Source organism: Pithys albifrons, chromosome 2 (assembly GCF_047495875.1).
Source record: "Pithys albifrons albifrons isolate INPA30051 chromosome 2, PitAlb_v1, whole genome shotgun sequence".
NCBI classification, from domain to species: domain Eukaryota; kingdom Metazoa; phylum Chordata; class Aves; order Passeriformes; family Thamnophilidae; genus Pithys; species Pithys albifrons.
Window position 1 is genome coordinate 32,976,712 of NC_092459.1, and position 26,409 is coordinate 33,003,120.

A 26,409-nucleotide genomic window follows, 5' to 3' on the forward strand; every position below is an offset into this window, starting at 1 on the left:
AGTACAGAAGTAATTGGCAAGAAAAGTCTAGACCTTCTTGAACAAGGAAAATGGAAGAACTGCCCAACATTTTGTTCAGTCTAAGAGCATGTAAACAGGTATTTTTTCTGAAATAATTAAATACTTTAAATTTACATAGCTTGTGACTTTTGCATTTACGCTTTTATCCAATACTAAATGTGAAAAAGCAGGAGTTAGGCTAGCATCTCATTCGTTATAAACCTCCTTTATCAAACAGATGATAAACTATTTTTCTCTTCAATACTATGATATTAACTCAAAACATTTAAATTGTGTGCAATCAGTATTAAAGGTAATTTTAAACCCATTATACACCCTTCCACCATAAAAATTTTAGAAGCATTCAACACTCCCTCTGAGACACCTAGATAACTTTGTTATCTCTACCTTTGATCAATTTTGCTCTACTTCAAAGTCACTGTAGACTTTTCCCTCAGTAAGGGCTAACATTTTTCTTTATGTTTTTGACAGGAAAAAAATACCATTCATAATGATTTTCAGTAACTCTTTCCTAAGTTTCAGAGCTTGTTCTCAACCTTCTTCTATGCTTTACTTGGATACCATCAGCAAATACCAATCATACATAGGAAAGGACCAGATGGGATAAGTCTTCTGACTCATTTAGCAAAATTTCAAAGAACTATTAAACTGCAACCACCACACTTCCATATTCCCTTTGAATTTCTAGATTACTACCAAATGTAGATACAAACAGTTCAGTCTGATTTTAAGAGGTTATTCAATGTACCCTCCAAACAATAAGAATTGCTATTTGACTTATAACATACCATGCATTCCCTAGTTTTGCAACTTTGGTAGGTGGGGGCGGTGTAGTTACTAGAGTGGTAGGCTCCATATTGCCAGTTACTGATCCATTATCTTTTGCTGCCAGGGCAATCATTTTCCTTTGCTTCTGAGAAAGCTTGATTCCATGAGACATCATTCTGCTGTGAATGAATATTGCAAAGAGACAAGATGTAAGATCAAGGTCATTTGAGATGACTCACCTTTAATGCTGCAAATTAAACTGAGAAATGCTTCTTTCCTAGACCAAAATACTTGGCTTAGAGTGCCAGGAGGGGAGGACTCAGAAAGCAAAAAGAGGATCAGTTAATATCAAGGGTGACAGAAAGAAAAGCATCATAAAACTATTCTTCAAATAGATGTCTGTAAATGAAAACATGTAGAGTAGGAATCAAGTCTCCAAAAGGGATGGACTACCATCAAATGAAGACTGTTTTCTAATTTTGTGATTTTTTTTTAAACAAAAAACATTCATGCATGAAAGAATTTATATAACAGCATATTGCCATTTTTTCTATTTGCAATAATATACTTTTCTAGGCTATTTGAATTATTGAGTCCTGGCTGTTTTGTTTGCAGCTTCTGAATCTATTTAGCAAGCAACCATTTACCAGGCTCCATGACTACTGTCCTAAGTCTCCTTTACAAGAACGTCACACCTCAAAAGTAATGAGAATCATCTCCAGTTCTATTCCATATGATGGCAGTTCAAAAACAGTAGGTATAATATACAGGCCTGTAAAAAAAGTACATATATCTCCCTGTGTCTTTAGGATGCTTCTCCAAGCAAGAATCACACTTGCTTCTGTCTGAGGAAGAACTGTCAATATCAAGACGTGGGTGCTGGGGGAGGTCAGCAAATGCAAGACAAGGAACAAACATATAAAATATAGTACTAATCCAGAAGTAATTTCCAAAGTCCTAGGGAGATGGATTAATTCTTTTTGGTTGGAAATAGAAAGGCTAAGCAGAGCAGACCACTTATTTAAGATACTAGTTTATTAGAAGTTTTGCAGTAACTGACAAAACAAGACTAGAGTAAAATCAAGGGATAAACTTTGTATGCTCACAGAAAAACAACATAATGAACTGAAGTAAACAAAGCTGTTCAAAACCAAAAAGGACAACTTTTTTCCTACTTTTTTTAAACTTTGAACTGCCTAAACCGCTACGTAAATTCATAATAACCCAGGCTATCACACTTTTTTTATAGATTTTGGTTTTTTACCAACCCTGAATTTGCCTTTGGCATGGTTCCACATTTCTGCATACTTTCTTCCATTTCCATGATGGTTCTCAGATCCATTGCAGGAGGGCTGGCAGGGCTAAATGAAAAATAAAAAGTTACCTTACAGGGCACTGATTTTTACTTACATTCCACAGTTCCAGCCTTCACTAAAATCCTCTAAATCATACATAAGATTGGTAACGAGTTGTATAATTTATGTCTGTTTCCACAATTATGGCAAACCTCAAATGAAATGTTTCTGACAAAACTTTTATAAATATATATTTTTAAGAACACACTATAAAAATACTTTGAAACAATACTATGAAACAAAGAGATGCGAACTATGATTACTTTAAAAAAATTAGATACCTACATCCAAGATACTTATTTAGTAGTCAAATGCTCATGCTAAGTAATAGAGAGGAACTGGTCATAGCTCTTTCATGAAGGTCGAATTAGCTTTCTTTGAAGTACATGACTAAAATTGTTTCACATGATAAACAGAACAATCTTTGCAGTCAGAGCCTGTACAGACATCAGTAACATTCTCAAACTTTAGCAATCATTTTCTTTTTCGTAAATGACTTAATTGTAAACTTCCACAGAAATGATCATGAATTAGATCTAGACATATCCAAGCTCTATATAAAACTACAAATTAAACCCTGTGTACTTGAAGGCATCTGTAAACTAAGCTGTGTTACAACTAGATTCAAGGATGCGCTTTGAAATAAAATAAAAGTAGCACTTCCTCCATCCCTCTCTACATAAACCCAACTGCCATAGACTAACAAGTGAATTAACCACTAGAAGGTCACACCAAACCCTGTTGTCACAGCTTCTCCACAGTAATTCAACAAAATACATTACAGAATGAAGCTTTTAAACAATCTACACAGCAGTGCTGCCTGCTTTCTTCTTGACATCATGCCAGCAATACTACAAAAAATAAAGAAACACATAAAGGTGGAGTGACGTTACAACAAAGTCCTATGGTTTTACTTTTCCCCTTCCATACAATCCTCTAAAAAACGACCAAAAAGAACCCTAAGATAGAAGGTGAGGGTGAAGCGTCTTCCAAATAGTCTGAAGACCAAACAGTTTGTGTGGGATGTGTTTCCCTCTCCTCATAGAGTAGACATAGTGAGACAAAACATGGATTCACCCTGCTCACAATATCCTTCAGAGCTGGAATTTTAATTTTTTACAGCTTTATCACCTGTATTAACAAAGCCCATCAGCCACAAACCCACAAAGTCTAGGAAAACTGTTGGAAGTGAGCACTGTAAGAAAGCAGCTTTTCTCAAAGAATAATTAAAAAATGTACCACTTTCATCAAACTACCAAAATCTTGAGTTCAGATGTCAAATAATGTATGATCTTTCTGAAGAGCAGACAGCTTTTCAGTCTGAAGAGAATATTATCAGCATTCACTACTAAGTGTAGAATAGCAATTGTAAGCAATTATTACTCCACCTGAAACTGGTTGCTACCCAATTAGGAGAGCTTGCAGAGTTGTGTCTGGCACTGGGAATGGACTGTGGAACAGACTGTATCCATGCTGATGCTCCCTTGTATGACTTCATCTCCTTGTTAGGTTGGGAGGGTTTCACACCCTGACTGCACGCTTTGTCCTTCATCTAAAAATCAGGCAGAAAATTGTTGAATAAATGCTACAAACAGTAACTTTTATTTGGTTAATCAAACAAACAATAACTGCTTAAAATTTTCTACTCCATTTTAAGTACAACAGTTTTGCAGAAAATATGAACTCTGCCTTTGATGGACTAGATAAACACCAAAATATATTGCTAAGAAGAAATCCAACCTCAGTCCTCTCTGGATGAAATCCTTTTGTGAAGTCAGGGGACTGCAAGTCTCTGGGACTACTCACTCCTGCGTAACTACCTTCAGAGTCAGATGTTAAGAGTTCTGGAAGTGATTCTACAGAGTTAGTTTTATCCAGTTTTACTGAGCCTAGAAATAAGAAAAGATAGTAGAATATTAACTTCTGAGAGACAGATCAAACAATGCTTATAAAGACCCTAAAATTATTCAGTCCACATGATGAATACAAATTAACTAGAAGTTTACCTAGTCCAGAATACTGGACTGTAACAAGCACAAGCAAATTTTAGACCATCTTAAATATTTTTTCAGAATAATATTTGCCCAGTTTTCAATCTCTGTCTCACAAAAAAGTTTTAGGAAGTAAAAATGACACTTTTTCTTTGAAAACAAAGGCTTCTACCAACTTTTCAATAAAAAGTTACCAGTTTATTTTTTATATTCCAGAAAAAAACCCCAACACATTAGTAGAAATGTTCCACTTATTAAAAAACATGAGAAAGCCTTCATTATCTTTATTTGATAAAATACATGTTTTTATCTGAACTGTGGGCACAAGCTTAATATGACAAATGTTCTTTCAAAAAAATCTGAATCTTAAGAATTCACCATTCAAATTCAACTATGCTGTTCACTAGAAAATAAATAATCTTTCTAAGATTTCATTATTGAAGTACAGAAAATACGTAACATTGCATATTACACATTATGTTCTGTTTTTATACCTGAAAGGAATCTCTTTCCCACTGACCTGTAGAGGCTGGGCTTTGAATAATATCTGATAGATTATATCCTCCAGAGCTGTCAGATCGCTTTCGTGGCTTCCTTTTTGCTTTAGTTTTTGCTCTTTTGAAAAGGGCTTCCCTATTAAAAACAAACAAAAAAAATCAACCATCCAAACAAAAAAGAACCCAAAATGCCCTAAAGCCAAAGAAATTGAGGCTCAGAACTACCAGTGTAAATGTCAAGTTTTTCAGTCAGCAGCAGCAGTTACACTTCAAGCAGTAGTACGTGGTCCCATGAGCTGGCAATAGCCGCTTGTTACTGCTCTGCTTATCCACTGGCACAACTATCTCGTAAATGATTTAGAGGGAAAAAGAATCCAGGGGGAAAAGAAAAAATTCATTTCAATCTAGATCTAGTCTCTAGACTATTACACTACACAAAGCCTTCTGCTGAGACAGTGGAAGATACAGCTGCTGCACAGACTGGCACTGCCACCTAGGTCAGATTAAACCTGCTGCACAGTACAGCAACAGACAAAGCAAATTACATACAACTCTCCACTTTTTTCTCTCTTGAATTCCCCTCAGTTAGTGAAGTTCAATAAATGCCACTGTTAGTCTCATTTTTCCCCAACACAAACATTGCTATCATGATAATTCTAATATTACCATAAAGCAGGTATAAGGCCACATTACCTAAATGCCATGTGATCCTATATATGCTACCAGGAAGACTGGAATAACACCAAAGGCATCTTTCATTTTAACAAAACTACTAGAAATTCAGTATTATATAAATTGCAGCTGCAGTACTCTATTTCAAAAAGTTTCTTAAGAAGCTTTTTGTGGAGTAACAGCTACTTATTCAGTTCTGCATCACTAACTTACAATGGTTTGTGATTTTTGCAATCCTTGGATTGCCCAATGTCCTGAAGGCTATCTATCATCTAGCCCTTAAAAACAATGAACAGTTTGAATTCTAATACAAAATAGCCTCTCAGTTCCCTTGATCTACTAGTTCTTAGCTGTACTAGTTCATTTAGCACAACTTTTCCTAACACGAGTGCTCGGAACAGTACACAATACTGCAGGTGCGGTTTCATTTGCACAGTGACATTGTATCTTGGTATTTGGAAGCCTGCTACTAAGTCATCCTATCATGCTACAAACCTTCCTACTTCACTTGACAGTTCTGTTAATATTCAGAAATGTAGATTATCACAATTTTCCAAACAGATCTAAAGCACATTAAAGTCTATTTTTTTTCTCTTCTGATTTCCCCTAATTTAGTGGGAGTTCAGTGGACTCCACAGTAGGTCTCACACAGATACTCTCATCATATGAACAACTCCCAAACATTACTGTGAATGCCTGTTTTGCAATCTTTACTCACATGCTATTTATAAATTGAAAGAAGTGCTCCACTGCAGTTTTGTAACATTGTCAAATAGTTAAGGGAACTGAGAACAGTCTTTGAAATCACCATTTCTTAATATTTCAATTCTGAACTTACAGGTTAAGTCAGGCACCATGAAAATAGGGATTAATACCACACAGAGTTCATCTAGTGAAAAATAGTGATGAAAAACATACTTACTGAGAATTTTGTTCTGTGTTCATTTCTTCCCTTAAAAAGACAAAGTTCTCTCCATCTTCAGGCTCAAAAGAACTTATGTCAGGCCCATCTGGATATGGGGTAATCACTCTCCTGACCATAGCCGGAATCTATAGTTGTAAAAGACATTACATTCATTTTCTCTTAAGCTGCATGCTAGCAAATACATCATCTTTTGTAAAAGGACCAAAACTGACTGTCATTTAAAACTCTTTCACAGATCAAGTAATTAATTATTTAACAAGTTTATAAACTGAATTTACATCTTTAAGCAAAACAGAAGAACTATTTTGACAGATGGAAAATGCCTGTGTTTCACCTGTCTATAACTCCTGACAAAATACGCTTTAAGGTTTTGCAAACATTTAACTTTTACAGTTAAAAAATACTGGACTATAATGTGTCTTGGTTTTCACTTTTACATTAAAGTTCAATTTTCGCATTTTTCTTCTTACTGATTTTAAGATCTACACAATTATCCTGACCTTTACACTACAAAAGACTAATGTTCTTTCTTCTCCTTTCTTCCAAATAGCAGATGCCTTTTTCATGCAACAATTGTTAATTACAGAACATTAATATGTTTAATGTGCATATTTCATTAATTTAAAAGACACAATACTGTTGCAGCAGTAGCTAGTAAATAATGAAATACAAGCTTCTTGAGAGTAACAATAGCAGCAGCCAATTTCATCTTTTGAATCAGATGTTTCACACTTACTGTGTTGTCTACAGACCCTGCAGATATGTATTTATTACTCATCTATTCCCATTGTAAATCCAAACAGCTTCCACTCAAGTTGTGCAACTTACCATTTTCCTGTAATAAGCAGAAAGATCCTTCACAACTTCATCACTTAAGACATCCAGAGTCCTAAAAAAAATAATACATCTTAGCATACATAAATACATACATCTTAGCAGCTTATTAAAAAATGAAAAACTCAAATGAACATTTTGGATGATCATCACCTACAGGCATTATCACCTATTCACAGTGGTCAGTCAGAAGAAGAAATTGAGCACAAAATACAAACTAATTAATGCCTTTGCTGTAAGGCAAGTTAAAGACAATCTACCTACCTACTTTTACTTAAGGTCACAGCCAATATAGACCTATATAGTTAAGTTACCATGACCTGGTCATTACTTTAGCTATGTCTGTCTATTTTCAAGTCTTCCTGACATGTATCTAACCACTCCAAATCTATGTAAATTCTCCTATAAAACTCAACCACAACACCCCTAGACATTGATGCCAAAAAATAATATTGCAGCAACAAGCTTGACTCAACAGTACTGTCTTGTCCATGTGAGCAGCTCTTCTTGCACAAAGCTCTCAGGACTAAGTTCTGTCGTAGGTGTCAAATCAAATTTTTTTCTACCCAATACTAACATTTTCAGGTTTTCACTAAAATGCAAATACAGTCTTAATTATAGTTAGAATGCCGTGTGTTCTTTCAAGGCTGAAGATGAAACAAATCTGAACTGAGTAATATTTAAAGCAAATGTTATTAGATTTTTACTTCTCTCCAAAATCAAAGATTAAAATCTTTATACTTCATACAGACGTGAAGAGGAAAATTGCTAATATGAATGAACTCCTGTGATGCAAGTGGAGCTGCTGTGTGACAGCCAATGAAGTGCTGGCTTTCTGAACTGATTCAGATCTCTCAGAACTTCTATAGGTGAATAGAAAGACAAAAAGGACAGAACTTATAACAGAGATGCATTTTTATTTTGACTAGATGTTTTTGGAGGTTTTTTCCAAGTTTTTGCTAGAAAACAAGTTCAATCAGTGCTGATAAGGTTTGCTCTGTGTAAATAGTATATACTTAGGAAGCAACTTGAAGGCCTGTGCAAAATCATCAAGAGAAGCAAGGCCAGAGAACACCTTCAACTTTGTAGAACTTTAGAAGAATCAAGGATAGAAGAAGCAAGGATAAAAAATCACTGCAGACAGTTAAAGAAAAAAAGACTACCCAATGGCAGGCCCTTTGGAAAATGGAGCAGCTATATAATAAATCCACTTGAAATAAATTAAATATGTATAGTAACAATCACATTAAAAAAACCCAAAAAACAAACAACTCCAAAACAAAGCAAACAACAAAAAAACCTCGCATAACTCCCAACCCCCCCAAAAAACAATCCCCCAATGGAGAATAAGGAAGAAAAAAACCCACAGTAGTTTTATGTATCCTCAAAAACACTTTAAAAAAACAAAAAAAGACTAGGCCTAATGTCAAAGCCCACTGAATTCACAAGACGTTTTCCCCTTAACTCAGGCTCTTTGTAAAAGACTGTATATGGTTTTGTACTATAGAACTGGTTCAGTCTGTAGAGATATTTAACTAGTTTGTCTTTCCCTCTCTGGCAAAAATGAGACTACCTTTAAACTAGCAGCATTCAGTTGCATTTTAACATTTAACTGACCATAGTAGTTCTTCCAATCCTTTTGCCTTTCTAAGGCATTTTAATTTAATAGCTAATACATGAACACATTTGTATTCCTACTTACCTTGCTTCAAGCAAAGCTGCCATATTGAGTCCTATGAACTGCAGGCAGGACAATTTTAGCTGTTCAGCATTATACATCGCTGAGAACTCCAACAGCTCGGCAGCATTCTTTAAAGTAACTGAAGAGAATAAACAACAGACTAGATAAAATACTGTAGTATCAAGTAGAAGGTTTTAAGACTTATTGTACAGCACAATCTAGTTATTGAAACATATCATGTACTTGTCCATTCCGAGAAAAAATGCTAACGCCTAAATGGCCATAAACTATTGCAAACACCACGTAACTTTGCAGTAGCTTGAACGCAGTAACTGCCTCACAGAAAGACAAAGCCCTACCTACAAACAGATCAGTTTCAATATATTGAAACTAAGCATTCCAAAATAAAGGGGGGAAAGAAAGCTAAAAATAGCAAGTTTCATATACAGAATATACAGTTCTTAAAGTTCCAAATGTTTTAATTTAGTAGGGAGAAAGTAAAAATAAAAGGGGGTGAAGGGATAAGGAGAAGGGCCGCAGGTGGGAGGAGAGAGTGAGAGAGTGAGGGATTGAGGCCGCAGAGGGGGGAGAAAAAAAGAGAGAAATGGTAGTCAGTCAGATAGCCAAGTAAAAATATCAAGTTATACAAAAACATTTAGTGTTTTCTGGATGAGGAAAATCTTCATAGCCTTATAGGAACAGAACCATCAACCAAAAAACAAAAGAACTAGTAGAACTAGAGACAATAACAGAAAGAGAAACATAGAACTGATCTTATCATATTTTAAATAAAAGAAGTTTGAATTCAGTGACACAAGGGGTTTATAGTGATTTGGGGGCTGTTAGCTTTTTTGCTTTTTTTACTTTTTTTCACTTATTAGAGAGCATGAGATAAAGACAATAATGCATAAGGAATGGAAAATCATGCCAGCCTAGAACATTGCTCAGATAACAAAGCAACTGTTAGCAGCTGTGCAATGAACAGCAAAAAATAATCAGTGCAAAGGAACACAAGCAAATAATTCTCTGCTGAAAAAGGCAAGAACATGTAAACCCGCCATTCTTTATTCTCTAACCCTTCATAATGCAAATGGAAGAACTCACGCTTTTCTGCAATGGCCACTTCGCAGATTTCTTTGAGTCTGGATATAAGAAGCTGGTCTGCTACCACAAGAACGTTACATATGAACTCCACGTTTTGAGAATCTGGAAAACAAAGCATCAGGTAAATACTGTGGGCAAATCAAAAGCAACTAACACATAGAGCTTCAATGAGATTTTACCAAAGGGCAAATACAATGGCTTCACAAATTTTGGTGTGATTTTCACAGCACAAGGAATATCTTAGAAGAGCACCAACAGTCAATTTTTGAATAGGAGGGAAAAGGAAAATTGCAGTTTGTCAAATTAAAGAAAAGGTAACTCAAACTTTTATGCAGGAGTCACAAAAATTGGCAGTTTTTTAATATAACTTCAACACAAGCATGTTAAGTACTGAATTTCTGTTTTAAAAAATACAAAAATTGCAAGGGCTACAGCTGAACATATATAATGGCACCTTTTATGGCTAGAGCTTCATCTGTATACAGGTAATCCACAATTATCTGCAGTATTTCTGAATGGATTGGCATTTCCAGAGCTGAACAACAGGTAGCCTAAAAGTATTAAAAAAAAAAAAGTAGTAAAGGAAGCTGACTACTTGAAATACAATACAAAATTAAGATAGAAATTATATTTAGCAAATGACTCAGACTGAGGATCACACTTTCAAAGTTAAACAATAATTTAAGCATTTGTACAAAATCTGTTCAAGTTCTTCAATTAATAATTCATTTCAGCAGAGCAACTAAAATCTGCCCAAACATCTGAATAAATATCAACGAAACTGTTCGATGTTTCATCACATTGTTTTCATCTTCTTTAACAATCATCCTTGATATTACTTTACACACAATTGTCTAAAACTAGAACTACAGGAATCCTCTATGCAACTACTGAACTGCCTTCCTTTCAAAGTCAAAAGATCTACTGACATCACAAGTGCCCATGCAAGAATAAAATTAAAGTAGTCACTACTATTAATCCCTCTGAAAACGTCTTCTTCAACCTCCCCATCTGAAAAACCATCCTAACCATTAAGGCAAAGCCTTTGCATGAGCAAACATTAGCCAGTAAACCATGCAACTGTCACCACTTATGTTTATGCAGCATCACTGCTTAACAACTAGTTTATTTCTGGTGGTACTGAAGTCAAGCATCATAATAAAATACTTATTTTGCTTTAGAACATGCTAGTGGTACTGACATATTTTCCATCTAAAGGTTAAAAACCTCTTAGAGACTTTAAGATTTTTAGACAACATCTCGAGCACTTGATTCAAAAAATATTTACTTATTAATTTAGGTTGATTTAGATTTACTTATGAAATAATAGAAAACTTATGAACTACATATTACTGATATACAAATCAATGATAAAAATGGACATTCAACACTTAACCACCTTAAACAAATCATTTATCTCAGTGTTTCAGATACATTCCCTCAGGGCTGACTGAGGAAAAGGCAGCCCAGTAACTCAGAGGACAGGTGAAGTTCTGTTTTGCAGCAGAAGAGAACTGTCAGTACTTTGCCAGGTTCTTAGATTTGCATATTGCCAGAAAGCTATGAAATGGAAAAAAACTTCTGCACGCTGCTTTAGCTTTCAGTCTCAGAAAAGTGCTTCTCCATTTATTCCTCTCCTCTCTTTCCATAAACACGGTCTCAGTAGTATTCAGATACTTACACAGAGGCATTTGGTGAAATGTCCACAAACAACCCGGGCACACAAAACAAACTCAAGACCTACATCTTTTGAAGCAGTATATGAAGACTAAGCAGAATAGTCCTTGATATCCTCTGTTTCATCAAACAGCAAAAGACAACTGGAGGTTCTATAAATTGACTCTTGATCATGCACATGACAAGCTATTCCAAACTGCATACTATTTAAACTTTAAGATCTTTTACAGAAAGAAAAGGAAAATTCATCCAAAGTAGTATCCCATAAATCCAGCACTTGTTATAAATCCATGAACTATCAAAAACTAAACCTCTAAAACAAAAGCAATACTTTTAAATTCCCTTGATATAGATTACTACATTTATTACTGTCATTTAATACACAATCTCAATAGTACAAATACAGAGAAACCAAAGATGTGGTTTGTGTTTTGGGGTTTTTTTGCAAACAGGATCCAAGAATCCAGCCTTTCCTTTTCCCCAGTATTTAGGATATGCTATTAAAGGAAAATGTGAAAAGCAGTCACTTATTTGATGTGAAAGAAACATACCACCACACATGTTTTTGGCAAGCTTACCTCAATCCATGAGCTGCTTAACATGCTGTGAAAATAATCTGTAAAGAAAGGCATTTCAGTTCCAGATGCAATAAAATGACAGTTAAAAAAGACAATATGACTCATGCTATAGAAATGTATATAAAAATACACACACATACCAAGTCTTGCACAAAGTACACACTTATGACAGGGGAATTCCTTTCCATCTAAAGATTTCAGGGTCACATCGCAGAGGTATGAACTAGAAGATATTTAACAGGATCAGAACTGTGACTATTCAGAAGAGTTACAAGTTGTAACCTCTACAAATAAATTCTTACTTTAGTAAGTTAGCATTTACCCTTTGAAATAAAACACACCTGAACTTCAGTAATATCACAGAAAATGAACCCATAAGTACAGACACAATAGTTTTCAGAGAGAATTTTTTTTCCAAAGCTGAGCTCTCAAAATTCTATCTGAAGTATATCCTTCAAACGAAGATCAATTACTGTTGCAAAGCTGCCATGACCAAATAAATTAATTATGGCTAATTTTAGTCAATGCTAAATGGTCTATTTTAAGTTACTGATTTATGTTAGTAGCTGTTATAGGCTTTGATGATGCATTTTAAGAGTGAAATAATCCAAATTCTGTGAAAAAACTCTTTTTATGAAATGTTGTTTTTACTATGTATTTAAACTATTGGAGACCTTGGGTATAAATAACTCAGTAACATCATTGAAATTAAAAAACATATCACTTTGCTAAAAGCAGATTGAAAAAATATTATGCATTTGCTTATTTCTGAGGTACAGTAAAAAGAAACAAAAATATACCACACATTAGATATCCCAGATTACTAATTTACAGATCAGTCTACAAGCATCTAAAGAGAACTTCCAAACACGAGTTACTGTGAAAGAGACAAGTGTACATCAGAAGTTAAAATGCAGCTGATCAGCCTTAGCCTGCACTTAATAAAGAGATGATGTAAGAGCAAGATGATAGGGGTAAAAGAAGGCAGATTAAAAAAATTACCATTTCTTCTGATTTAATTTTGGTTTGTTCCCATTCTTCTTGTTGACAACACTAATTTTTCCATTTTCTAACCTGACGCCATCCAACCTGCAAATCATTAATAAGAGTAATAAGCAATACAATTAGTATGCAGTTCAAACCATTAAGAACAATTTCTCAAAGTAACAGCACTTTAGTGGGCTCATATTGTGAATATGAAAAACAATCAAAATGATTCATCATAGAAAACTAGAAAATGCCAGTTGTTACTTCAAGGTCTTCATTTGCAGATGCAGAATGTAAATGACATTCTTTCCACATCTTAGCTATCTTATTTATTATTTTAGGTGAAAGCTACACTGTACAGTTAAGGCCAAAGTCCAAGACCACAAGGTGAAAAATCTACAAATTATACATACTGATACCCAGTCAGTTCTCTGAGCAGAGCCAGAAGTTTGGAAGAGATGGATATTTCAGCACAGGTGTTTTTAGGATCCCAGTTCATCCAGGAGGCTTGTGAATGGGATGGTAAAGACTCAGGAGTATTGCTGGTGGATTACAAAGTAATACACTTCCAAAGGCAAAGTGCTTTACCATGGAAATTTTACTCAGGAACTCAGTTTTAGCAGCAGCTTCACATCTTTGTTGTGTGTGCAAAAAGTACAGTGAAAAAAATGGCTCTGAAAAAGCTCATTCCCTCTTTTGAAAGGGCAAATGCAGAAAAGAAACCCCAGACATCTGTGCAATAGAGTTCTACGGACACACTTGGTCTCAGTGCCATTAATTTCATCATGTAACATAAAATTAACATCAGTTAAACACGAATTCGACTTTGTATTGTGTTGTTTTACACAAAATATGTTTGCTGTCTATGGATAAACTGCTAGACTGCAGACCACAGTATAGAAATTCATCAATCTAAAAATCAACTTGATCAGCTGTCTCCAACAAAACAAGTATTGATGTTTTAAATCAGTCATTCTGGAAGGTCACAAGATTTGTATCAGATATCACCTCCCATAAAGCCCATGCCTTAAAAGATACTGTCATGGTATAACTTGGCTGGCAGATAACCACTACACAGCTGGTCACTCACTCTCCCCTCACCACTCACCAGTGGGATGGGAGAGAGAACTGGGGGAAAAAATAGTAAAATTTTAGTATTTTAATAGTAAAGTTGTAATAGGGCATCAAAGCAACGGAAAATAATAAAATGCTACAAGAATTAACAAGTGATGCACAATGCAACAGCTTACCATCTGCAAACTGATACCCAGACAGTTCCCAAGCAGCATTCCCTCACCATTTCCCTCCAGTTTTTATTCTTACAACAGCATCTTAATTTACATTATTGTCATAACAACTAAAGTTAGATGAGCTTATATAAAAGCACTCCATGAAGAGTTCACCAAAATATAAATGCATTTCCTTTCACTTACCTTCCACTTAAATTGCTGAGTCCAAACTTCTCTGCTGCACTTTGCAACATTTTAATGAGGTTAGCTTCTTCACCAGCTTTGCCTCTTTTAGATTTGCTCTTCTGTTTTTCATTTAAACCTTGCACTTGATTATTTCTATAAATCTCAAATGCAGACTTTCCATTAACACTCTCATCAAAACTCATTTTGCTCAGATTAGAAATTAAAGTATCTTGATATTCATCTGATTTTTCTTTATATGGGATTTTTGGTTTATAACCATGAGTCAAAAGATCACAAGTATCAGTGTATATGAACTGCAGGAGGTACGCAAACAGATCTGGATGAACTTTCTCTATTACATAAAGATCACATCCAACAGCATCTTCATCTTTCCGATAGATGTCTGGAGTGTCTAGCTGGTTGTCACTGGAAACAAACAGCTTCCTGAAGAAGTCAGAGCGTACAGCCAAGATGTATTTGTGCACGGGGTATGTTCTTGTGCCAATCTGAAAAGTCACATCATGGATGCTGTCCATTTCATCTGTTTCATCTAACAGTTTGCCAAAATCCATTCCAAAACTTGATAGTGACACACTTGGAATTTCATAGAGACTGGAACAAAATGAAATCTATTAAAACACCAAAACCTACAAGCTTAGCAAAATTTCACATAATATGTTTAATGAAGAGGATGAGGTTGTTTCCATTTGGAGTTTTCTCTTATATTGCTGTACTCCTCAACATTTTTTGTCCTACTCTTTATAAAAATAACTTAATGATATGGTATTTAGGCAATGAAACCACACATGTAAGACCTGTCTAGCTTCAGAATATCAAATATAGTGTTTTGTCTTTATAATGTACCCAATAAATACGTATTACCAGTACTTTATCTTCATCTCATTTTTCCAACAAGAAAATACAGAAGTGTTTGGTGTATTTCATATTACAAATGAAAGCAATAAGGAAAAAAGCCTAACATTTTGATATTTATCAGACATATTGGAAATGATTATGCGAGCATAGGACATATGGTTCAGTACTTTTCTTTTATTTTATACATTTTTTTCCAAACAAATAAAAATTCACTTTTCACTTTTATTTCAAAGTGGGATTATTGGTGATTACTGAAGGGGTGAATTTCTACAGTATTTAGAGTTCAGAGTGTGTTAGGAAATAGATGGCAAATGCTTGCCTTAAACACCTTATATGGCCAGACTTGGCGAATGAAGATTTGGGAAGGGCTCTTCCCCAGGTGGGTGTGCCCTTCCAGCCTGCACAGTGGATTTTTCAGGTGAGGCACAGCATGCGCAGAGCTGGTCACACCATTTAAGTTCTGAGGTCCATTTGCCACGGCCGAGCGAGCTTGGACAGTGACAGTGAAGTCCTCGGGACTGTCACAGCACCCAGTACTAACCGGGGCTGACCCTGCTGAGCATCCAAGATGTGACGGGATGGGATGGCAGGGAGGCATTGAACTGCCAGGGGATGGTTCCACTGAGACTCAAACTCAGGACCTTGGGATTCAGAGTCCGGAGTGCTCTCCTTTACACCACGGTACCACCCCCTTACACAAAAAACCCTGTCTATATTAATTATGCAAATATATAAGCTGAGGCTTTTGGGTAACTTCAACATAGCTACTAACAAGTGCTATCCTCCAGCAGTATGGATAACCATATTTATTGTGACTTCTGTATAAGCCAAAAAAAGGTTTGGAAAAGAATTATTCAGTTGCAACCACACACAAAAAAGTGAAACATTACCGCTGTTGGTATTTTAAATATACCTGGTTTTAGGATCTGACTGTAACACAGCAAAATTGCAGCCACTAGGGTCAGTGGCAATACTAACAGCTCGGTGGACAAAAGTGAGCTTTTGAAGTCGAATTCTTTCATACACACTGCTTGCATCATGTTCACAAGACACATCACATGAAGAATTCTGAAGGCTCGATACAAGTTCTGCCAAAGAAAATAAAAGAAAGTGAATACAAATCACAGAAAGAACCTGCTAATTAAAATGCAACTAATATAATAAAAAGGCAAGACTGACTTCTGTATGCCCCATTGACAGCATCACTGAATAAGGTTAAATCATGCTGAAGATTTCAGCTTACTTATCTGCAAGTATAAATAGGAGGAGAGCTTTTACCCAAACCTTCCTATGGAAGAGTTTTGCCACTTATTCATGTAAGGGAAAACACTCCACGTAACATTCAATGCAACATCGTGTATAAACAAACAAGCTGTGCATCAGCATACAGCAGTGCAAGAGTGTTCTCTTTTCTTGTCAAATTCATTACAACAGAAATAACACAACTACCTTTGGATTTTTAAATTATACCCAAACTAACAAAACATTACTGAAATAACATGAATATATCTCTGAATGCATCTCTAGATTTTTCCATTAGCTGGTAACTGAACATATGCACACCATTCACAATGTTCATTAAAGCCTTGCAAAATCCCAGAAGCTCATATTCATTAAAAATCATTGATGAACATCATAGATGTTTATCTGGACAAGAGAAAATGGCCTTAAGATGCACCAGGGGAGGTTCAGACTAGATGTTAGAAAAAAAACTTGACTGAAAGTGTGGTTAGGCATTGGAAAAAGTTGGCCAGGTTGTTGGTGGAGTCATCCTCTCTGGAAATGTTCAAGAGGCACAGGGCAATACGGTTTATAGGTTTTTATGGTGGTGAAATGTTGACAGTTCCACTAGATGATCTTGAGAGTCTCTTCCAACCTTGAGGATTCTGTTTATGTGTGATTGTGCATGATCAACTAAGCATTCACCTTGTCAACAGGTGTGGATTCTGAAGTTTCCCTGAAGATATTAAAAACTAGAAAATTAAATAGCCTTAAACATAAAAAAGAGTGCCTATAGAGACATATCAGCACCAAGGTGCTTCTGTATTATGTGCTGCGTACAACAAAATAAAGTAGCAATTGAGTATGCAACTCTGAATTCAGAAATAGAGGAAAGATTTTTGCTGTGAAAGTGCAAAAAATGGACTGAAAACTAAAGACAGAAACTCAGTATCAAAGAAAACACAACTGCAAACATACAGCTGTAAAGTTCAAATACATCCCAGAAAAAGAGCTGACAGTTTCAATTGAAATCTTGTCCTGTAGCAGACAGGTATCTTCTTCACATCAAAACAAAGCAACAGGACCTCCTCTCAGCAATATGAGCCAAGTTAATAAGGTGGAAATTGCTCTGGACCCTGTATGCTGCCCCGATAAGGGTCTGGGAAACAACAATAATGTTTCGCAGACTTAGCAGTGCAAGTAAGAATAAACTACTTCTTTGGCTTGATGCCATTTCTCTTAGGACTCATTATCTAAAATATGTGACAAGATCATTACACCAGACCCTTATACTACTATTACTTTTAAGAAGTACTTTTCTTCCTGAAAATCTCCACTTAAAGGTTAACCCAAGGCTGAAAAAAAGTAAATCTTAGTATAACTGAGGAAAGAGTACAGTAGCAAAGGAAAGAATAACCTCAACACATAATTCTGTTAGAGATTGTAATAATTCAGTTACATTTTATATTGATTTAAAGCACTTAAAAACCATTAGGAAATCATAGCTAACCTTTCTTTTCTGAGACTTTTTTCCCTTCTTCCAGCCACTTCCCTGTAAAGGCTTCACCATCCTGTGTTACAAACATTATTTCATTCCCATTTAAAGCAACGTCAGACATGAAGACTTGCCGGCCATACACCCAACGACACAGTTTCATAGAGTTGCTAGATGACTTCCAGCAAAACACCTACAATATAAATTTTTTAGAGAAAGGGGAAATGTCCATATCCTATAAAAGCAGTTACATATTACACACTACTTTTTTAAACATGAGAACAGACCATCTCAAGTTGCATATAAAAGGAGAAAGACATTCTTCAAAATTTTAGAATAGTCTTATGAGCATCAGAGAACCCACAAGTAAAAAGGAAAAATCTATTATGATCCATTTACCCATGAAGGGCATTTGAAAAGCTTCTCTGAATATTAAAATATCTTCAAGGCAGTAATCTATAGTCCAGGTTTTACTGACATGTCAATAAGGACAGTAAAAGGCATCATCAGGTCAAGAAAGATGTTTTATCTAGTTCTTAATTTACAGATTTGTCCAACTGCTCTGCTTATAAATCAGACAAAATTCAAAGGTAGCACATCGAAAATTTAAACCATTTCCTGTTAATTGTTTGACAAAAATCTTCTATTTCTCTGTACCAGTTAAGGTTTTGAAATAGAGATCATGACGAAACATAAACTTCAAAATATTCAACAGGAATGTGAAGCACTGCACGCATAGCAAGTCCCCAGCAAGGTAAATGATACATGTCAGGAAAGTGAACATAAAGAAATAGTTGCAAGCCAGGTAAAACCCAGACATGGCATTAGCAGCACTAAAGTCTGACTTTCATCTTCCCCCATTGAAGGGCCTGCACAGGTCTGTTAACATCTACATAAGGAGGGGACAAAAGAACTTGAGTAACCTACTTCCTTTCCCTCTCTCAAGCCCTAGAGAATCACAGAATGTCTGAGGTTGAAAGGGATCTCTGGAGGATATCTACTTTCAACAGGACTACCCAGCACCAGCTGTCCAGGAACACGTCTGGACAGCTTTTGAGTATTTCCAAGGATGGTGATTTCACAACCTTCATGGGCAACGTGATAGTCCTGGACTACCCTCATAGTGAGAAAAGTGATTCCTGATATTCAAATATCACGGAGCGTAAGTCCTATGGGGAGAGGCTGAGGGAGCTGGGGTTGATTAGTCTGAAGAAGAGGAGGCTCAGAGGTGACCTCATCACTGTCTAGAACTATCTGAAAGGAAGTTCTAGCCAGGTGGGGGTTACTCTCTTCTTCCAGGCAGTCAGCAACAGGACAAGAGGGAACGAGCTCAAGCTTTGCCAGGGGAAATTTAAGTTGGAGATCAGAAAAAAATTCTTTCCAGAGAGAATAATCAGGCATTGGAATGGCCTGCCCAGAGAGGTGGTGGATTCACCATCCCTGGAGGTTTTTAAACTGAAATTGGACGTGGCGCTGAGTGCCATGATCTAGTAAATGGACTGGAGTTGGACCAAGGGTTGGACTTGATGATCTCGGACCCAATCCATTCTATGATTCTGTATAGAGCCTTCTTAATTGCACTGGATGCCCACTGCCTCTGGTTCTGTCACTGGGCACCATTGAAAAGAGCCTGTCTCTATCTTCTTTACATCTTCCCTTCAGATATACATTGATAAGATTCGCCTTGAGCCTTCTCTTTTCTACACTAAACAGCACTTACTTAAAGAAGCCAGACTAGGAAGCAGTGATTTAGGAAACAGAAGTATTAAGATCCCATCCCTCTCCTTACTCAGTAATTTATAATGCCTAAAAAACACTAAAGATTCCAGCAGTTGTCGGTATGAAATGTACATTGACTTAGTTACACTGATGCAGAAAGATAAAGCAGTTTCTTACTGCTAAAGCAGGGTCCCAAAGATGTTGAAGGGGTACTACGAATACTACAGATGCTACAGGCTAAACCTCACAGGCACAAATACTGACCTGACCTAATAAACAGATAACATCATCTCAAAACATAATTCAGTCAAAGGCAAGGAAAGAAAAGCCAATACCCACACTTCCATATTTTGATATACAAGGTCAGTTTTCAACATTTTTAAGAAGGCATTTCAGTAAGAAAACCTTTTTGCAAACACCACTAGGTGGCACTGAAGGTTTAACTCTCCCAATGAGCAGATCTCAGGCTGAAATTCTGATAGGTCTTGTAAACTAGTGCATTGCTACATGAAGAAAACAGTAAATCCAACACAGTATTCCAGTTCTAAGAAAACACAGTGTCTACACTTAACTATCAATACTAAACTATTCACTAGGTTTAGTGCAACATTTCAACAATAAAAGGGACACTTCATCTACAGAACAGCTGTGTTTCAGCAAAGGCTCTAAAACTTCAAGTGCAGAGAGTACTTAGACTACTTCTGAAAGGTGTAAAGATGCCTGGAGTAGGTGAGGTGAGAGGTGGGAAGAACAAACCAAAACAATGAAAAACTAGAGTGTACATACTATATAACCACTTACATATCTAAAACCAAAGGAGTTTATGCCTTCACTGAAAAGCAATTGGATGTCCACAGATTTCAAAATAAAGTACCCTACATTACTTTGGCAGCCTTCCTTTGGCTCTTAACACACACACACACACAAAAGTCACAACAGCTCTAAAGAAATTAATTGGGTATTTTTCTATTAATGATTTTGTCCTGTCTTACATTTAAAGTTTCATTATCAGTATGCTATATGACATCCAGAGACATGACTTACTCTTCCAGCTTCATCCAGCGCCAAAACGTAGATCTTCTGACCCCCATTTTCTTTAAGATGCTGCGTATCTACCTTGTATTCCAAATATCCCCCACTGACAAGAACTTTCTTAAGGTTCAGCTGTCTAAAACAACACAAAAGGTTACATTCGTATTTCTCTATTGTGTACTTATGTTATGACATTTACCTTTTTTGCTTAGAGAAGTGTAAAAAAATACACTTGAGAGGCAGTGACACTGAAAAATTACTTATGTTTAGTTTCATCCCACTGGTACTATTAACATAATTGCTAACACTATTCTATTACTACTATAATAGTATTCTACTACCACTACTACCATTAGCAGACTATAATTTTTGTTTCATTTTTAATTAAGTCAGCAGGTCATTTCTCAGGGGATTGGCAGGTTTTGGTTTTTAGCTGATCAAAACCATATTCCTTATCTCTTCTTAAAAAGTTTCTTAGTACAAGAGCACAGCACACGGTATTAAGTTTCTACAAGTGCCAGCACCTTCAGTTACAGTCATGTAGAAATGAAGCATAAAATAATCATTAAGCTGTAATGTGTCAATAAATAGTCAGAATTTGAAGTGAAGCTGAAAAACCAGCATGGGAGTCAGCTGGGAAAATCTAATTAAAAAAAATCTAATCTGTTCTAATCTGTTATTGCAAACTAAGAGAGAATAGGATCAAACAATTTCCTAAATTTATGAGTCAAGGATCCAGCTTCTTCAACAGATTTTACATCCAGGTTTTTTAGGATTTGGACCAGATGATGCCAATATGGGCCATCTTGAAACCTAAATTTTATAACATACTTTATCCACACATTAATTATAAAATTCAGATCCCAAATTACTGATTCAAAATCATAACAACATAAAGAAATAGAATAGCATATCTTCAAATAAATAGAATAGCATATCTTCAATGACTCTACCAAGATGCAATTCTGCAAATTCAGGCTAAGAGGGGAAGCAAAACCATCAACGTTTTTAAACTTACAGCACAAAGTATTTCCTCTTAATTTGTTTTTTTAAATATCTTTGGTAAACAAGTGACACCTTAGCCTCATGTAATAACAAAAACAAATAAAGAAACTAACAAAACTGATAACCCTAGTTCATATGAAAGAATTGCAAATGAACAAAACACAGGGGACCAATAAATGAACTGCACTTTACGCACAAAAATCTTTAAAGACCTTCAAATATACAACTGCAGTGAAATCTTCACCTATTGTTGTTCTTCATAAATTAGAAAAGTAACACATACTTTGAAGCTATCTTTTTGCACTGATAGTCTGCAAGTAAATAAATATCTCCTCTTTCAGTAACACATACTGTAGCGCCATCACTTGCAGAGACCAAGGACACAGAGATGTCTTTATGGTGTAGAGCAGAAACTTGGCGAGGTGCAGTTACACACTTTTCTCCATTAGGATCCAGCAGATAACCTAGAAAATACAACACACCCCAAAAACATTGTTTGCTATTCTACACATAGTGCATTTAAAGGATATTTTGCTACACTACTTTGAAGAATCTTTAAACTCTAAAAGATTTTTTAGGTAGTTGGATAATTTGTCTTCAAAATAATTAGACAGATAAGAAACCCACCACACATACTTGATGGTTCACTAGAAACACCAGAAAACATTCAAGACTTGATACATAAAAATGAAGAACGGTATATTCCACAGGGAAGCTATTTAATGTGGTGGCACTGCTTTTATTCCAAAAAAAGAATATTTATTTGATCATATTACAGTTCAAGACAGTAGAATACTCTAACACTGGCATAAACTACTATTATTTCAGCCATTAGAAGACACCAAAAAAGCTTGTCAGAGAAATTACTGTAAGTGCACATAACATGAAGGCAGCAGTTATATGAAATAGATAAGGTTGGAGCTGTAAGATCTTGAAAATGTTAAAAAATAAAATAAAAACAGGCCATTGCTACTCTGTTGGGACAAGAAACCTAACATCAAGAATCTCATATATAACCCTGCTTTGTGTGCAGGGCATAACTGCAGAGCACTTATGTCTGCATGGACAGAATGAAGTAGGGGACAGCTATCCAGGAATAAGCATCAGAGCTACCTCTACAGTGGAAGCAACCCTGCCATATGACAGTGTAGGGCTGTGCTCAGTCTTAGGCAAGGTTTACTACCACAGGTCTATCCTGGTGCCCAGCTGACACAACTATACTGCTTGCAATTAATTTACTGTCTCTCTATGGTACTGCACTGGGACATGTGCTAACCAGAACAATCTCAACAACACAAGCAACCACAAAAAATTTATATGATAAGTTCATATAAAAAAATACCAGAGATATTAATTGTAAAATATTTCTCTGACAAAGACAAGTTTTTTTCACATACCTCTGAAACCTTAAATAGAAACACAAAAAGTGTTGGAACCTGAGGTCAGAGCTGAGGCAGATCAAGAACTAGAGTTAGCTAAACAGTTTTGTTCGCACACAGATACAGAATTGCAAAAATGCAAATCCAAACCAGTACTGCAATACCTGTTTATTTTAAAAGACAAAAGCAAATAAAATATCCCATTCATATAACAAATCAAGAAGTTCACTAGTTGGTAATACATTTTAATAGGTTCTTTCTTGCTTGACTTCAGAATAATACAGATTTAGGAAAAGATTCTGGTAATGGCATTGTTGAAAAAAATCTAGATATAGACAAGTATTTAACTTTAAAAAGTTAGTATGGAAAAAAGTTGCCAGTATCATGTTCACAGTGCACGATGAAAGAAGGACATAGGCAGGAGAGCTGAAGGCTAGTTTATAATGCATTAAGTGCAGTACAGGCAGATTGCTAGAAGACAAGCATGCCTTCGGGTAATTTCCAACACAAACAGCAACATTCTGTTTCCTCGAAGTATTGAGCAGCAGAACCATACAATATACATGGAAGGCAGAAGAATTATAAAGAGTTCAAATAAAAGTGCTATGTCTGACTAGCTCCTATTACCTCAAAATGTGACAGTAACTGGCAGTAATGCAAAATATTCTTCAAAAGAACTGTGAAGGGATGATGTCATCAGATTGGTTAAAAAAAAAAAGAGATAAAGCTTCAACACGCTTCTGTTCATAGAAGCAGATGACAGGTTAAGCACGAACATCTTTAAATGGCTGAGTTTTAGTTTTACTTCCAAAACGCTTCTACCTTACCTAGTTGGCCGCCATTCAGCCCCATGGTATACACTGCTTCCTTAGTCCATAGCACTGTATGGAATCTGCCTGCAGCCACTCCAATCACCATTCTACCTTTCAGGTTTTTTGCCTGAACCTAAGCACAAATCCAAAGTACATCAATATTAAGTAGCAACAGGTGAATTTGACATGTACAAACTTCTGACAACATTTATCTCCTAAAGTCATTAAGAATGAAACACTGATATCAATCCACATTACAGTCTAATAAATCAGGATTATTTCAGAAGTTTGTCAGGTGGGGCACTATTGTGCTAGTGACAAAAAGAAAGAAACTTTTTGCATTATCTAATCAGAACTGGAATCAAGTCTCCTTAGGCAGTCTTCATATGTAAGATTTTGAACAACACTGCACAGGACATGTGTAAGAAGGACAAGCCAAAGAAGACTCAGGAGCTGGAAAACATCAGTTAGAAGTTTCAACTTCTATGTTTTAATGCCCTAAATGCACTGCAGGACACTACAGTACTAGTTCCACACTTCAAATTTAACTTGATTTTCCAGATTACGATGATGCAATCAAAGCAAATACTGTGGATACAGAGCTGTCATTACACTATTGAAGAGCATCCTATGGTACCCCAGAACACTATCCTGTTGCATTTTGGCCAATCTTTCTTTTCTACTTTCGTAACACTGGAAGTGCAGTGTTGCTCTACTTCAGATGAAATTTCCTTTTAACAAAAGGTAGCGTAACACTTCTTTACGTACAAGAAAAAATAAAATTTAGAGATTAAGCATAGAAATACAGTTAAATTGGTGATGCCCATACCCTCTCTTCCCTGTCACTATTCTTTCCAAAGCACTGACTTCAGAATCAACGGTGCTTCCAGCAAAGGACATAACATCAAACCCTGAGAGTCATCATCCAGTGATTCAAAAGGAGTGAAGAGCACAAATCTCAATATATACCTATATTTTACACCACTTCAGCTACAGAACAATTTGGATAAGAAAAGGGTTTTGGCAATTGTACTTTGCATCATACTTCACACTACAAACTTTAGTAGTGTTTGGGTTACACACTAAGACATTTATCAGGACACAGTTAAGCATTTAAGATCTGAGATGCATGATAACACAGAATCAAGATTTATCTGAATCACACTAAGCTTTGTTGTCCTGAAAAAGTTTAAAAGCTATTTCCACAATCTTCACATTTTACTTTCTGTTAAAAAAAAAACCAAAAATAACAAAGAACAAACAATTAAGTTTTGACTGATGGTATTTTTACCTGTCTAGGAACACTGCAGTTAGAAGGAGGAGGAAGAATACCCAATTGATGGAAAGTATTCAAACCAAATGTGTAAACATATCCATCTTCTGTTAAAACAACAGTATGATCCTTAGCTGCAGCTATCTGGGAGCACTGATGACCAGCTAAGCCTTCCACAAGTCTTGGAACCTGAATAAGAAAACAAATATTGATATTAAAATATACTGGTTTGATATTAACCAGTTGCCATCTATAACACTAACGTTACACCAACCGGAAGTCACAACCAAATATTGAAATAGAGATGAAAATGCATTTGGACACACAATACACTCATTAACATAATTACTACATCCAATGCAGTAAGACGAGCTACTTTCATTTGAAATGCACCCTCTACTATCAAGTGAGATGATTGTAAAGTACTTGTTTCAAAACCATGTTGGAAACTGTATCTTCAGAACATTTGAACAAATATAAGCTATCAACTCTCATTTTTCTTTTTAAATTACCATGAACATTAAAGATTTCTCCTTCCAACACAAGGTTATCCTAAGAAAATCCCATAGAATAAGGAAGCAGTTCTGTATCTTTGACTCTTCATGCACTCTAACGTGAGTTCTCCTTTATTCAACTATGTAACATCCCAATTTTTAAACAGTAATTTGAAAAAAATTTTAATTTCAGAGAATTGATTTCTTTAAAAAGTTCTCTTCATGCAAGAGCTCCAGTCTTCACTATTCCATTCTGTTGTAGTTTGGGATTATTATGTAAATTCTCTCCCCTGCCACTTAACTGCCCAGGCCAGCGGTTAACAAAAGAAGCAGTTAACTGTTGATCGCTGGGGTGGGGGCAGGTTTGTCTCTTTTGGGTTTTTTTTCGGATATTCTCCCCAGTCTTGGCTTGGCGGAACGGGGGAGTGGGGGCTCGAAGGAGGCAGGCTGCCCTGCTGGTTACTGCTGGGGTTTTCCTGGCTGTCTTGCCGCTGCCCACCTCGGACTACTTTTCGTGCCGTGCTGCTGCTGCTGCCTGCCTTGGATTTGCTGCTGGTTGCTCGTACCTTTCTGCTTCTTGGACGGGGAACACAGGGGG

General features: G+C 36.0%; 1 protein-coding gene across 2 annotated transcripts in view; it reads right to left on the bottom strand.

Moving 5' to 3' along the window:
* The window catches only part of IBTK (inhibitor of Bruton tyrosine kinase), a 61,086-nt gene that overhangs the window by 17,662 nt on the left and 17,015 nt on the right, over nt 1–26,409 (bottom strand). Inside the window, exons 6-25 of one of the 2 annotated variants that reach the window (XM_071548670.1) lie at nt 25,336–25,506; nt 24,060–24,177; nt 22,137–22,317; nt 20,861–20,984; nt 18,113–18,290; nt 16,295–16,469; nt 14,524–15,117; nt 13,106–13,192; nt 12,244–12,326; nt 12,104–12,141; nt 10,303–10,399; nt 9,849–9,950; nt 8,766–8,883; nt 7,058–7,118; nt 6,227–6,354; nt 4,656–4,768; nt 3,885–4,033; nt 3,533–3,696; nt 2,058–2,150; nt 810–965 (exon numbers count right to left, since the gene is read on the bottom strand). In XM_071548670.1, the coding sequence (XP_071404771.1) occupies nt 810–965; nt 2,058–2,150; nt 3,533–3,696; nt 3,885–4,033; nt 4,656–4,768; nt 6,227–6,354; nt 7,058–7,118; nt 8,766–8,883; nt 9,849–9,950; nt 10,303–10,399; nt 12,104–12,141; nt 12,244–12,326; nt 13,106–13,192; nt 14,524–15,117; nt 16,295–16,469; nt 18,113–18,290; nt 20,861–20,984; nt 22,137–22,317; nt 24,060–24,177; nt 25,336–25,506 (2,930 nt within the window). Of the gene's footprint in view, nt 1–809; nt 969–2,057; nt 2,151–3,532; nt 3,697–3,884; nt 4,034–4,655; nt 4,769–6,226; nt 6,355–7,057; nt 7,119–8,765; nt 8,884–9,848; nt 9,951–10,302; nt 10,400–12,103; nt 12,142–12,243; nt 12,327–13,105; nt 13,193–14,523; nt 15,118–16,294; nt 16,470–18,112; nt 18,291–20,860; nt 20,985–22,136; nt 22,318–24,059; nt 24,178–25,335; nt 25,507–26,409 lie in introns of both variants that reach the window. The other variant, XM_071548669.1, reaches the window with a different exon arrangement.